A 14,742-nucleotide genomic window follows, 5' to 3' on the forward strand; every position below is an offset into this window, starting at 1 on the left:
TAAGGGAAGCGCTGTAACAATTATTTTCATTAGCTCTTTTTAGAGTGATTGTTGTTTTTATCTGTTACTGATTAAAAAGAATTTAAAAAAAAATAACCCAAAAGAGCCCAAGTTGCTGTCAGCAAATTGCTTTTGAGATGGATATTCAATTTACAATGATGCAATACAGCACCAAAGTACAAATCTACACATTTAAAAAGATAAATCCAGGATTTTAATTTTTACATTTTGCACTCAGATTAATCATCTGTGGGTTGACTGATTGATGAATCAAGTAATTGTTTCAGCAACTGAATTGGATACTAAAACCTTTTTAATATTCTTTAATTGGGATTAAAATTTGAATTAGCGTTGGAGATTTTCTTGTGAATACCTAATCATGAACATTTCTGACATAAACTGCTGCAGCAGAGTGTTTCCTCCGGTGAAGGCGCTGCCACAAAACTCAAGATAATCATGATTGTGGAGAGGAGGTGTGACTTTCTCCAGAAAAAATAAATAGATTTATTAGACTTCTATTTAAAATGTTGCACCTTTCAATGCCTCTCACCATGCAATCAACCAAAAGCCACCTTGCTAAAGATCCTTTTGAAACATCTAGAGAGTCTTTGGTTCTGTTAAGTTGTTATGCTCCTCAGTAACCTGAGGCTGTTTGAATCTTTGACAACAGTAAAACTTCCTTGGCCCACCAGTCAACCGGGCTACATGCTATTCAGGAGCTGAATGGGGTTTCAGACATTGGTAATTCTCCAAGGTCAGGCCCCAGACACGCCTACACTCTTGGAGGCTTTTCTGCCACAAGAGGCTGGAAGCAGCGAAAAAAATACAGACTAACAAAAGCTTGCTGGGAAAATGGTTCATGTTAAACATAGAGACATTAGTGGTTTATGGACTGTTAGATAGAGTGAGGGAAGAAAATGGTGATCTTCTTTTATGCGGCTGCGTGAATGCACACAATATCTATGCAGTAAATAAAGATGTATGCACTGCGAGTACACTGCTGTGTATGCATGAGTATATTTTTGTATAGATGCATATACTGTATGCTGGGTGCAGTTGTGTGCTTTTATATCCAGTAAAACTTCTTTGTGTTTTCTGTTGTCATGTGTCATCTGCCTATCCATCCAGTATGGACATTTCTATATGCGTGGACTTAACCCTCAGCTCTGTTGCTATTTACTGAGGATCCTCCTATGCTGTCCCTCCAATCCTCTGGATTTCCTGTAAATCCCCGGGGCCTGGCCGGCACTGGTGATTTGTGGTCGCCTAGTGGGCAATTGACACATTGATAAATCCCCCCCAGATGAGGTGCGATCTGTTTGAATCAATAGAGCCTTATCGGCTGACGGCCGTCACGGCTGCGACTGTGTCGGTTCACCTCGGGTCCCTCGGAGTCGGCCTGATTTGTAGCATTTGACAATAAACATTGTCACGGCACGTGGTTCGTCAGAGAGTCCGCGGGTGTAAATGAAAGCAGGACGTTTTCTGTCAGCCAGCAGCTGCAGAGAGGACGGTCGACAGACAGAGAGAGGAGAGGGATGTAAAGAGAGACGGGCTGAGATTAAACAAAAAAAGGCTAATGGGATATTGGAGGACAGAACAGTGCAGCCTTCTGCTTTCATAGTAAATATGTGTCATTTACAAGTTTCTAACCTGCTACCAATGTCACAATAAAAGGAAAACTCCTAACATTTCCTGTAGTAAAGGAGGGAATGAAATTGAAGACAACATCCACGGCACCATGAGCCTCCAGTGTGGCTTGTTCAGCTTCAGCCAGAGGATTCATATGGCTTGTGTCCACTGGCTAGGCTTTAGCTGTTCTCCGGCCCGTCTGGCTCAGATCCAGCTTCTCCTCTGTCTTTAGATCCGGGCCAAACCTGGCCGGTCCACGGCTCAGCCAGCCACGTTTTACAACTTGGCAAGACGCTGTCCAAAAGCTGTCCAAAAGCTCTAGTTTGGAGAATTAATGGTTACTGATTCTAAATAGACTGTTGCCTGCATATAATGGAAAGGTTTTGAGCAACATTTAGCTTTATTAGCTAGCGCTACTAAATGCATATTTAATTTACAAAATAGGTGCTTTGGAGAACAGCAATGAAACTGTCAAGTGCCATTTGTTTTATTTTGTGAATGCTGAAACTAAATGCTGTTCATGTCGCATGGAATGTGCTTGTTATTTTCAGATTCCTCTGTTGTCTGACTGGGAGCCTTTTCAACAGAGACACAAACTAAACCATATCATCTATGGTTGGACCCTGCTGACACCGCTGTCAACTCTGCTCTTTGTGAAATACATGCTCTTTTTGGGTGGTAGGCCTGAGCCAAATATCAGTAGACTGCCAGAATGAACTACATAGAGTTAGAACAGAAAATATTGTGTTGTGAAAAGGTTCACTTTCAGGAAAATGCTTGAAAACACCTAAGAGAGAAACAATTTTAAAATCATAGTAAAAGTGAGTCTAAGATATCATACTGGAAAGCAGCGGTCATGAGGGGAAGGTTAACTAACCCTCTTCTGTAAAACTGAATAAGAGGGATTTAAGGAAGACGGTATTCTGTAAAACAGAGAAGTGGGAGCTTAAGTAAAACACTTTCCATTAAAACAGTAAGAGGAAGCTTAATGAATACCAGCGTCTATAAAACAGAGAGATGGGAGCCCTCAGGATGACAGCACTCAAAAAAAATTTATCTCCGGCACTAAATCCAGGCAGTTTAAGTCAAAATTGGGATCACGCTTTTCCATGAAATCGTCTAACCTGTTTTAGCGGGAATAGAAGTTCAACAGTCAATCAAGTGAAACACTTGATTTTCATATTGTCAACAAATCCCATGAAGGCCAAAACAAACAATAAATGTATCCCACTTTCAAGTATTGTCTGTGTATCAAAGCCTGAAATACTGTATCTTATTATTCTGTGCTGTGGACAACATACTAAGAACTTTTACTTAAGTAAAAGTGGTAGTACTACGCTATAGAAACACCACAAGTACAAGTCTTACATTCAAGTTTATGTAAGTAGAAAAAGAAGAAAAAAATAGAAGCAGCAAAATACTAAATTATTAGATTATTATTATTACTAAAAGTATCAAAGTAAACTACTAAGGTTGTAGGTGGTTGAAAAGCTCCTGCCACAGTCTAATAGTTTAATACTGCATTATAATTACTGATACATAGCAGTTGAAGCAGCTTTTAAATGCAGCAGCAGGTTGAGGTGGAGTTTAGTTTAACTGCATACTTTTGGTATGTCATATTTTATAAGATCTGCAGTTCTTATGTACTCAATAAATTTGTTGTTTTCATGTTTATCCAGTTCATACTTATTTTATTAAGATAATATCTCATGAAACATCTGTCATGAATGTTGGAGCTTTTATTTTGAAGGTGCAGCGTTGGTAGGAGGTTCCGGTAAGAGACTGTCGAAGAAAGATGTCGGCATTTGTGTTTGAAAGTGTCGTAGTTAGTGTTTGTTTGGCGCCTGACTGATAATGGCACAAGCTTTGTAAGTATTTCATTTGATATTGTGCTTGACATTTAGTGACATTCTAACGTTTTTTCATAGTTGTAAAGTTGAAAGTTAAGCGCGTGTGAGCTAGCAAGACTGCTATATTAGCTCAATGCAACGTCGTGCTTAGTGTTTAACGGTCAATTAACGTTTGCTAGCCAGAAGAAAACTGGAAGTGCATTACGTTAGCTAGCTACAGTGACGTTATAAAAGGCAAAGTATTGTTAAGTGAAATGGGTTAAAGCTGGATTTTATGTGTGATACTGCTGCCAGCTTTTCCTATGTTTTTATTTTATTCATTGTAGTTAAAATATTCACTTAACTACTTCATATTGAGTTAGGTAGCTAGCTAGTTAGCTAAACATTTTGACCTGAAAGACCTTATTGTCATTTAGTCAGTCGACGTAGTGTAATGTCAGTTGAAGCAGTGTAATGTAATGAAGTAGTGTAATGTTAGAAAAGGGGTAATTCATGACTGTAGTGTAAACAGTATCTCCAGTTGGGACAAATTGAGAGATTGTTTTGGCCTCTCGATGGGATTTGTTGATAAGCAGAAGGATATAGGACAGTAACAGCCTTATCCTTTAATGCTAAACATAGAAGGTATTTGTCACAACAGTGGTTCTAATCTCTGTGTTATGTTACTCTTATTTTGTGTAATTAGAACCAGTTCAAGGAGCAGAATATAGAAATGAACTACACAGAGCAGGATAATCCATAGTTGCCCAGTGAAATCATAGAGAGCTGCTGCTGTGAGTGTGTGTGTGTTCTATTCACCATTCGCTCGGCTGTCAATCCCAGGAGTTCCCGCCTCCTCATGGTACTGGATTATGGGTTGAACTCAATCTGAATGCAGAGTAGCACCAGTCTGTTTCTCTCTCTCTCTCTGTCTGTCTGCTTAGTCCTGGTGTGTCACTCTTCTCCGTCCATCTCTCTAAAATAGATGTATGCACATGAAACAGACACCACACACATGCTGGCTGTTCACACCTGCTGATTCTCACAGTATGACACAGTCAGTCAAACACACACTCAGACAGACACACACGGCAGCTCACGCAGTTGGTTCCCAGTGGACAGCTGGTCAGTGGCACATGCGCATACACAGAGACTACCCTGGCATGCATCCACACATCCATTTGTTGTGAGGGTGGATGATGTATTTTTGAAGTGTTCCATCATTTAAACAATTACACTGAGTGACCTAACGGGAGCGCTATAATTACTGGTTTTCACACCACACATGATGATTTCATTGAGCAGTCCAGTTTTTGATGAAACTTGGAGCATTGGCACAGTTAAATGATGATGGATTTATGAGTAGTAATCATGTTGAAGGGACAAGGATGGTCAGATGTTTCAGACTTGAGAAGGCCATAACTGCTGTAATGCTGCTTTTGTTTTCACAAAACTGAAATGGACAGTTTCTGCTTTATTTAAACATTGGCAAAAAGGCCATACATTTGCTGCATCTAGCCTCTTAGATGTAAGGATTTCCTATTTCTCTCTGTTTCATATCATTGTAAATTTGTAAAAATACAGACAACAATTGTGATGGCCATGTTTCACTCTTTTTTGAGGTTTTATAGACCAAGTGTTGAAACAGTTGGGATAAGGATGTGTCCTGCAGTTTCCAGAACCTTCTATGGGGGGGGGGGATTTATTTGACCAAAATTGACTTTTTCTTTATCCTAACAGAGGCAGCATGTTGTCACATAAAATCAGATTCTTCCTGGTAGAAGTCTGGAAACAAAAGTATTAGATTTGGATGAAAACTGAAACATCTATTTTGAAAACTTGTACTGTTTCTACAAAGGACAAATCTTAGTCTTCCAAAATACCTCATAATTGTTAAAACTGCTTTTTTTCTGAGTCTCACTTCAGTCTGTAGTCCACAGTTCATCTGATTGGTTTTCTTGCCAAAAGACTTCCCCACTAACTCATGATCACCTATTGATTGGCCAGCTGGATGAGTGTCCAGGTCTAGGTCTTCTTAGCAACATCTTTCCCTCTTTGCATCACATGCATCGTGCTTGAGACACATTGACCTGCGGGGCGCTCCGGTTGCTGCTTATTGAGCTTGACACTGCTCGATGGTGACAACGCTAATTGTCAACATCTGGGAAGTGCTTGCCGTCCCTCAGCCCTGCGCAGAATGAAACGTAGTGATCTGTCATAACGTGTCAGAGGAAATTAGCATCAGTCAAACATCGGTGGGTGTAGGGGGTAGAGCAGGGGGAGTGGAGGTTGTCCCGCCAACATTATCTGAGGTTTTTGTGAGGAGGGGAAGAGGGTGAACGGCTGTTTAGGGAGTAATTTCAGGGCAAAGAGATTTACACGTATGCATTTCCTCAGAGAGTTGCTGTCCCTGCTCTGAGAAGATGACTGCTGTTTGTGTTGCTTATCACAAATACTAGCACTAGTACTACAACTACTGCTACTTGTAGTACCACTTATACCTCTACAATTACTACTGCAACTAGTATTGGTATTGTTAATATTACAACTATTACTGTTGCTGTTACTAAAACTGCTATTATCCTACTGCTAGTGTCACAGCTACTATTACAAATAATACACAAACTGTACAGTGTGATAATAATAATAAACTTGATTTGTATAGCACCTTTTGTAAAGGACATGCAGCTCAGAGTGCTGTGAATCATGTGCACCAAGTGCTTCACATGAAAAAAGACATCCCTTTGTACAATTACTATTGCTATTGTTACTGTTGTGTTGTTGGTACCACAGCTGCTACTAGTAGATACTACTAGTAGTGTTACAACCAAAACTTATTCTACTTGTAACATTAATACTAATAGAAATGCCACTACATCTGTGGTTACTACAACCACATATGCCAGTACTATTTTACTAAAGCTGCAACTACTCCTATTGATGCTGTTACTTTTACTACTACTAATACCACTAGTACTACAACAGGTACCATAACTGTCCATAACTGTTGGTATTACTGCTCATATTACTCTTACTATTACTACAGCTACTATTCGTCTGTTATTACTCCCTCTATTAGTGGTAGTGTTTCTAATAGTCTGCTATGACTGTTGCTATTATTACCACAGCTAATACTTCTGCGAATAATACTGTCACTTCTCTGCCACAGCCAAAATGATAACATTCGAGTGTGCATCTGTTTGAAACATTTGTTTATTAATACATGAAAGGAAATAACTATAAACCACCACAACCACTGCTACTACAATAAATAGTCATAATACTCATAATAATAATGATACAAGATACAAGCTAAAGGTTTCTCCAGCTGCTGTAAAAAGTAGAGGAAGCAGTGAATTATAAAGCTGTTGGACCTCAGCTTGTAATTCAAAGTAGTCGGAGCCTCAGGCAGGGCTCTCCCAAAGTCCAGGCTTAAGAAAAGTAAAGGATGTTACCAGGCTTTGGTTTTACATCGACCTGTATGGGAGGCTTAGGTCAGCAGCCAGCATCCTTTTTTGGGATCACTTTTTTTAAACCTGAGTTGTAGACATGTTTTGATATGCTTTTAATTCATTTTTCTAGCTGTTAGCCTTTTGTTCTTATCCTTCATATTGTGATGCCTTTTTATGGCCGTGTCATAATTTGTTTTTGTATTTGACTGTTTTACGGTCCATACTTGATTGTTGAAGCCCTTTGTAAACCCTAACAGTGATTTAAATAAAGCTCATAAAATTCACTTTAATGAAAACGAACAAGGAAGCCAATCTACAATAAAGGGAATACTTGCCCTGCACTGCTGACTTCATGTTGTATATCAAAAAACAATGTTCTTTTTTTATCTTGTCTGAAAGAAAAGCCTGCATGGCCACAATATCTTTGTCTTATCAGAATGAATCAATATTGAATTTATGTAAAAAAAAAAATGCAGCAGCACAAGAGCAACAACCTGGATAAAGGAAATTCACTGAGTTATTAAATAATAGAAGAAAATGAAGAGTTTCATGCCAAACTGAAACAACTCATGGTTATTTTAGACGACGGAGGGCACACCTTTTACATACTACATATTCTGTAATTTGAGTGTTCATGTTGGTATAACTGTTCTCTTCTTTTTGTCCTTCAACAGGAAAGTGACAGTTTGTGGTGGGATGCCTTTGCTACAGAGTTTTTTGAGGAGGACGCCACTCTCACACTCTCCTTCTGCCTCGAAGATGGACCAAAGAGATACAGTAAGAGGCCCTTAGTATTTCTGAACACCACCAATAATGCAATAATTACGTTTTCAAATTGGGAATTATTGAATTCTTTTCAAAGAAAAAGTCAGCTGAAACATATTATTCTTTATGTGAGTTTAAATAAGATGCATGAGTATCTTTTGTTTTCTTTTTATTTGAAAGTGAAAAAACTCAGCGCACACCATAACTTACTGATGGTATATGCATTTATGACATTACAGTCTGCACATCCTTCATGAAAGGTAATGAAATGGGGGGGTATTTGGTATTTTCCACTTTTCTTCCCAAAATTCCTTTAAAGACCTCTAAGAAAAAAAACTGTTAACCTGAAAAGAAAAGATCTGTAGCACTGAGTCAAACATTTCTGCATTGTGCTTTTACTTGCTCCATCTTCTGACAATAGTTTTCTCTTATGTATTTGATTGCTGCACATTTGTGCACACCACACATAACTTCTGGTAACCTCTCTGTGAAAATTTCATCTCAGGCCTGTACTGTGGCCTGTGCTTTTTAGATAAAGATGTAAATGTAAACCACAGTCTTGAAAATAGACCAATTATTGGGTATATCTGTATTGAGACACTTCACAAAACATCTCCCTTTGTACAAGATCACAATGCCGGTGCTTTACGACAGTATGCTGCTATCTAGGCATTTTATTTCCAATAGGGTTTGAGACGTTGGAGGAGTCATGTCGGGCTTCCTAGCTTACAAATGTAAAAGTCATGTTCATTATCTGCACAGACATCAAGGGTAGGAAAATGATGTATTCACCTAGGTATTTATCCAGGTCTTTTTTAATTCTGAATCAATTCTGTGAAATCTATTTATAAATAATTGAGCAATGAGCTGCTGATGTAAAACTCACAAAGACTGACTGGCATGTGATGTGCGTTGTTTTTGGAAATATGACTCATGATCTACAGCCTCCAGGAGTGTATGATTCAACTTTGTCCCAGTGGTCCAGTGGACACTGTTTACATAAACATGTTAAGAGTAAAGTCTGCAACTGCAACTCCCAAGGAGGCTCCCAGTCATAGCCTTTAAAAATCAGTATTAGCGAGCTTAAGCTAAAACTTTGCATTTCAAAATAAAATATTTAGCAGTTTATATCAGTTCCCTTTTAAATTCTAGGTCATTTCGGATGAATTTGGAAAATTTGGCGTTTTGTTTCCAACAACAACAAATAATTTGCTACAGTTCGCATTTGTGCATCTGCCTGCTTCCTCTCCATAGCAACAGTGGCTGAGGCTCATTTTCGCTGTAGTATTTAGTAGGGATGGGCAAAAATAGTATTCGATTTTCACTGGGAACTATTCCACCATTCTTTGAAGATTCAGTTCTTTTTATTTTAATGATTAATGGAAAATTAAAAAATCATGACCCATTCCTACTATTTAGACCAACTACTATACCAAACTAACAGAATAAAACATGATTTCTTAGAAACAGCATTTAAATAATGAAAACCGATGGCCAGAACAAAACCTATAGTATCTTCAGATTATCCTGGAGACTCCCTCGTTTCTACGTTAATGAACATGGAGGATATCATTAAAAGGAAACTTTCACTGGGGAATTTTCAGTAGGGGAACAATACTTTAGGGTCCAACTGTGTTCTCCTTGAGTTGTTGGTGTGCTGTAGGCTACTCATTTAGTCAATTTAATATTAGTTCTTTGAGAGAAATCATGTCAGCTTTAAAGTATAGTTTTTGGAAATATGTTGTCTTGCTCAGAGGTAGCTGAAGACCAGTATGTGCATTAAGTATGAAGCTGGAGATAGGAGACGGTTAGCTTCGCAAAGTATGATGAGGGGAAACCGCTAGTCTGCTCTGTGCAAAGTTCAAAAATCTGCCCACCAATATCTCTCAAGCACACCAATTAACACACGTGCTGTTTGTTTAAACCAAAACAGAAATGTAAAAACAACATTATGAGTTTTTAGGGGACGTTAATAGCTCTAAGAGTTTCTTGGCGAACAACATTGACTTGATAGAATCTTGGCGTCTCAGTGAGGTTGAGGGCCGTTAAATCTTTTACACCATGTAACTCCCCCCAAATCCACAAATGTTTAACTGATGAGCTTTAGAGGTGTTTCCCATTCTTTCCTGTCAATTTTAACTACCTGTAACTTCTGTGTGAAGTCCAAGCTCATTGCCGTCTAGCTCTAACTCCATACTTAACTCACAGACATGAGTGGTATCGATCATCTCTTGTAACTCCCAGAAATAAAGCCTTAAAATGTTATGAAGTGTTAACCTATTGCTTTAAGTTAAATTTCCAGGTCGTAAGATTTACTCTATTCTCATAGGCTCTAGTTCAGTGTTGGTTTTATATAAAGGATGCAAGGGCCTGGATGTCAGGAAATGTTCTCAACACGTGATTCTGTGTACGGAGTTAGAAACACCAAGACTGCAGCTACAGTATGTGGTCTTCAGCAGCAAACGACAGAGCAGAGAGGCTGTTATTGAGTTTGTGATATTGTCCCCTTCATCTCATCTGCATAGGTTCATGTTTTGATATCTGAAACATATTGAATATCACACAGACATAGATAAGGACGTGGTGCTCTGAAATGAGGAGATGTGTGTAGCGTCTGCTGTATTTGTGTGTGTGTGTGTGTGTGTGTGTGTGATTCAGCTCAGTCATGGAGGAGAGAGAGGAGAGAGGGAGTGGAGGATTGTTGTGAGCTGGGCCCTGGTTTGCTTTTCAAATGTAAAAATAAAAATCCCCAGTGGTGTAGAGACGGTAACCCTGTTCCCCCGGGAACAGGAGGCTTAACACCATGGCGATGATGACTCACCGTCACTCGCGAGCGTTCCTCGATTCACATTCAGGTGTGCAACGCTACACACATGCACAAAGACACACAAACACCAGGGAAAAATCCACCACCCTCATGTACCCAGCTACAGATCTGAGTCAAAAGAAAAACTAAGAATGACACCTTCTGAAAGTGATGATGTTGTCTGTCTAGGCTTCTCATTGGCAGCATTATATATAGACAACAACAGGACAGTGAATCATACAGCGAAGACTTGTCATTGTCGCTCTCATTGTCGTAACCTTGTTAATTTTAGCTACAGCTACTGAACGACTTAGAATGATTCAGCAGGTAAGAGGATTTCAATGTCTTGCTTTAGGTTATGTAAGCGTACTTGGGAAAATGAGGTATGGGTTAACTTTCCATAAATTATTATAACGTAGACACATCATCCCGAGTCCGCTGCAGATGTGAGGCTCTTGTGCTCCATGCTAACATATTTTAATGTTTCTGTTTGGTATGGATACACCTTGGTGACTGGCTTCATTTCAAAAGTGAGAAAACTAGGAAAAGTAAGTAAGGCAATGTTTATGACACACATGCATCACTTTATTTTTGTTTTTATATCATGTGATGGTTAAAACCGGTTTGGCCGGTTAGCCTGTATTTCAAGATATTTCCATCTATTATGATACTTTTGTTGCAGCTAATGCTACTCTACAAGAAATTTAAAAAAGTAAATATGGAAATTATGGAGTACTTTTATTGTTGATTAATCTGCCAATCATCCAGTTAATCATTTGGTCAAAAAAAATTCCCATCACAGCTTTCCAAAGCCCCACCTGAGGTCTACATGTTGTGTATTTGTTTGTTTTGTTTTGTTTGTCCAGTCCCAAACCCAAAGTTTTTCAGTTTAATCTCATGGATGACTAAGAAAAAGAAACTTTTGTTATTTTTGTTCCTCCAGAAAATTACTCAAACCATTGCTTGTCAATCACTCACTCCAATTTATTTCAAGATTGAGAAATCAAAGAATATCGCAATCCAACAGTGTATGAATAAAATCTCTAATTTTATAACTGCATATCAGTAAAAAGGATGTAACCTTTTACCTGCATTCATTTTGTTTGGGTTTGAGACATTTGTTGTAGTTTGATTTTCTTTCACTTCACAAGGCAAGCAGATTAAAGTGTTTATTTCACTGTCTACTCCAATCTAAATGAATCTATCAAAACTTCCATCTGTGGATGAAACAAAGAAAACTAGAACTTCTAAGTACTTTTAAATTGAATTAAATGCAGCCATGTCTGAGTGTGCACTAAATATCCCCTTCATAAGCTGCAAGGATTTCTTTATACTGTGACTATATGATATGAACATTGTGGTGACAAAATGAACACAATAGAATAGTTATGTAAAGATAAATATACTAATATGTGGCTTGGCGTGTATCATTTGTTAAACAGTTGCAGTATTTGCATATGTGAATATACTGTTTTTTAGGGGAACAAAAACAGGATTGTCTTCTTTTCTCCCCGAAGCTTTCTTCTGCACCTTTTCTATTATACAGAATCATTCTTGTGGCGCAGGAATTTCTGTCCTGTCTGTTATCAGCGGGTTTTGACTCCAGCATCCTTTGTTTTTTTGATTTTACTGTTGGCAGTCCAGAAATTTAAGCTCACTCTGCTGTTGCGCTCAGTGTTCATCACTCTGTACAAGTGCATCAGCTAACTGCCTAACATACAAAATGTAAATGTGACCACCACTGGCCTTACTCTGAAATAATCTTTGCTTGCAGCCCTACAAAAAGCGCAGATATATGTAGTTATCGTCACGCAGGTCAGAGCAGCACTGACCAGTGGAGATGCGAGGGTGTAGGAGGTGGAGAGTGGTTACCAGTGGTTAAAAGGGCCAACCATACATGTTGGGAGAGTTACAACAAAAGGTCGTAACATTTTTCAGTGGAACAAAGTCTTTTAAGACAGTATTGAGTAGGACATGTTTACAAAGAAGTTCTCAATATGCAGCAGTATGGATTCTGGATGCGAGTCCTAAGGCTAAAGTGGTGGGGTGTGCTTATTATTTTGGAGCTTTATGCTCTACAGTATCACACAACATTTGTTATGGCATTTCTAACCTGAACAGAGAATATTTGTATCTTTTAACATCAAATATACTAAGCAAATGAAAATGGCAAGTCTTCATATATGTGTTTCATTATACAACTGCAGCTTGTAAAACACATGTTATATTTGAGTTTGTTTTTGTTCAGATGTTTCTTTAATATTCCATTTAAAACAATCATAAGCGTTTTATTATTCCATTGAGACACTTTCTGTGTAATATATGGAGGTATAAGTGTAAGAAATCCAATCCTTGTTGAAACTGAATTATGTTTTTTGAGTCATACAGTAGCTTATACGATAATTACAAGGAAACAATCATTTCACTCCAGTCTGACGTGCTCTAATTTCATAACGTTCAGCAGAGGAAAAATTAGAAAAGCCAATTTAACTAATCTGTTTTTTTTATTGCATGGACCTGTGTTAAGGTGTTTTGTAACTTGTCTCCAGCTGGTGTTCATTGTGGCTTCTCAGAGGAAATGCATCATATTGGAAATGCTTGTGTGATAATTGTTGGAGGATGAACACTAATGCATTTCAGTCCTTCATGAGCACTCTTTAGCTCTGTTGCTGTGTTTTCTATCCCGCAATTCTTTATTCAGAAATCAATTCTGACAGCTTAGCCAGGGCAGATTCATTAGTTGATAGAACATGTATCATCAACTTTGTCAATTTTGATAATCGATTAATCAAGTCATTTATCAAGCAAAACGCAAAATGTCTGCTTCATCCTGCTTCTCAAAATGTGAGGATGTGCTGCTTTTTTATTTGACACATTGAGATATTTAATCTTTCGGGTTTTGAACTTTTGGATAGTTATTTGAAGACGTTGCCTCAAGATTGAAAGAGTGAAATTATAATGGGGATTTTCACTATTTCCTGACTGACCAATTAACGAGACCATACACAATTTGACCTAAGATCAACAAAGTTTTAGTTTAACAGACGTATTGGGTCTGCTGCTGCAAAAGACTGAAGTGTGGCTGTTGAAATGTTAAGAGACCTTCTCTTAACTTGCACCCCCACTACAGTATATTTTTTCCTGTGATTGTGTGATTCAAACAGGCAACTTTATGGAGCAAGTTTCTCCAACCCTGATTAGTCTTACTCTTGCTTTAAACCATGGTAAATCCACCTCACTGTGGCTTTAGACTGTATCTCATGCAGTGCTGAAACAAATAGTAGACAAAACAATTTGTTTTCAACAGAAGATTAACAACTGATTTATTATTAGCTCAGTTATGAACCAAAAATGTTGATCAAATCAAATTCACTGATTCCACCTCCTCATACTGGAGTATTTTGCTGCTTTTCTCTATTTAAAATTATCGTAAACTGAGTATCTTTGGGTTTTGGACTGTTGGTTGGAGGAAACAACCATGTAGAACGCTTGCAGTATGTTGTTTGGCCGACTGCTTTATATTGCACAGACACCCTGACACTGCTTCCCTTATGCGTCATTGATTATCTTTTTCTCCAAAGGGTCAGCTTTTCTTTTTGAATGTGAGCATTTGTTGCTTTTTCAGTTTAATTTCGCTGTGAGCTCAGTACCTTTGGCATTGGACAGCAAGCATTTTCAAGGTGCCACCTTGGACTTAGGAAACTGTGACGGGCAGTTTTCACTGTTTTCCGACATTTTACTCAGTGGTTATTTGATTAATAACAACAAAATCAACAAATCAAAATGAAATGTGTTGCTACCTTAATCTCAAAGACAGGGTATTTTCACTGGCTGCTGTGGTTAGCATAACCCCAAATTAACAAGGTAATTTTACTTTTCTTCCAGCCAGCTGAGAATACTGAGATAGAAAACCTTCAAATGACAGTTTGGTGAAAGGGCAGAGATTTGACAGTCTTAAGAGGCAGAGCATGTGACTGCTGTATGAATAATTTCCCACCCTGTGTCACTAATAAAAAGCAAACTTCCCCAGATCGTCTGTTGGGTCTAATTGTAATCTACATGTATCAGTAACAATAACCATGTCAGAAGACGACATAAGCAGCTTATCCAGACAGATTGCATTATTTCTTGCCTCGCCTTGTTGTTGCAAAGATCTGAAGAGCACTAAATGTGAGCAGTGAGAATTTGTAGTCTCCAATATGTCATAATATTTTATAGCATCTTTGGAAATAAAACTTATTAAAGCCTTGTATTGCTA

General features: G+C 38.3%; 1 protein-coding gene across 4 annotated transcripts in view; it reads left to right on the forward strand.

The window, feature by feature from the left end:
- The window catches only part of ldb2a (LIM domain binding 2a), an 87,658-nt gene that overhangs the window by 13,971 nt on the left and 58,945 nt on the right, over positions 1-14,742 (forward strand). For all 4 annotated transcript variants that reach the window (XM_076738458.1, XM_076738456.1, XM_076738457.1 and 1 more), the window contains exon 2: positions 7,588-7,690. In XM_076738458.1, coding sequence (XP_076594573.1) covers positions 7,588-7,690 — 103 coding nt within the window. The remainder of the gene's footprint in view (positions 1-7,587; positions 7,691-14,742) is intronic.

This window comes from Chaetodon auriga, chromosome 9 (genome assembly GCF_051107435.1).
Source record: "Chaetodon auriga isolate fChaAug3 chromosome 9, fChaAug3.hap1, whole genome shotgun sequence".
Taxonomy (NCBI): Eukaryota; Metazoa; Chordata; class Actinopteri; order Chaetodontiformes; family Chaetodontidae; genus Chaetodon; species Chaetodon auriga.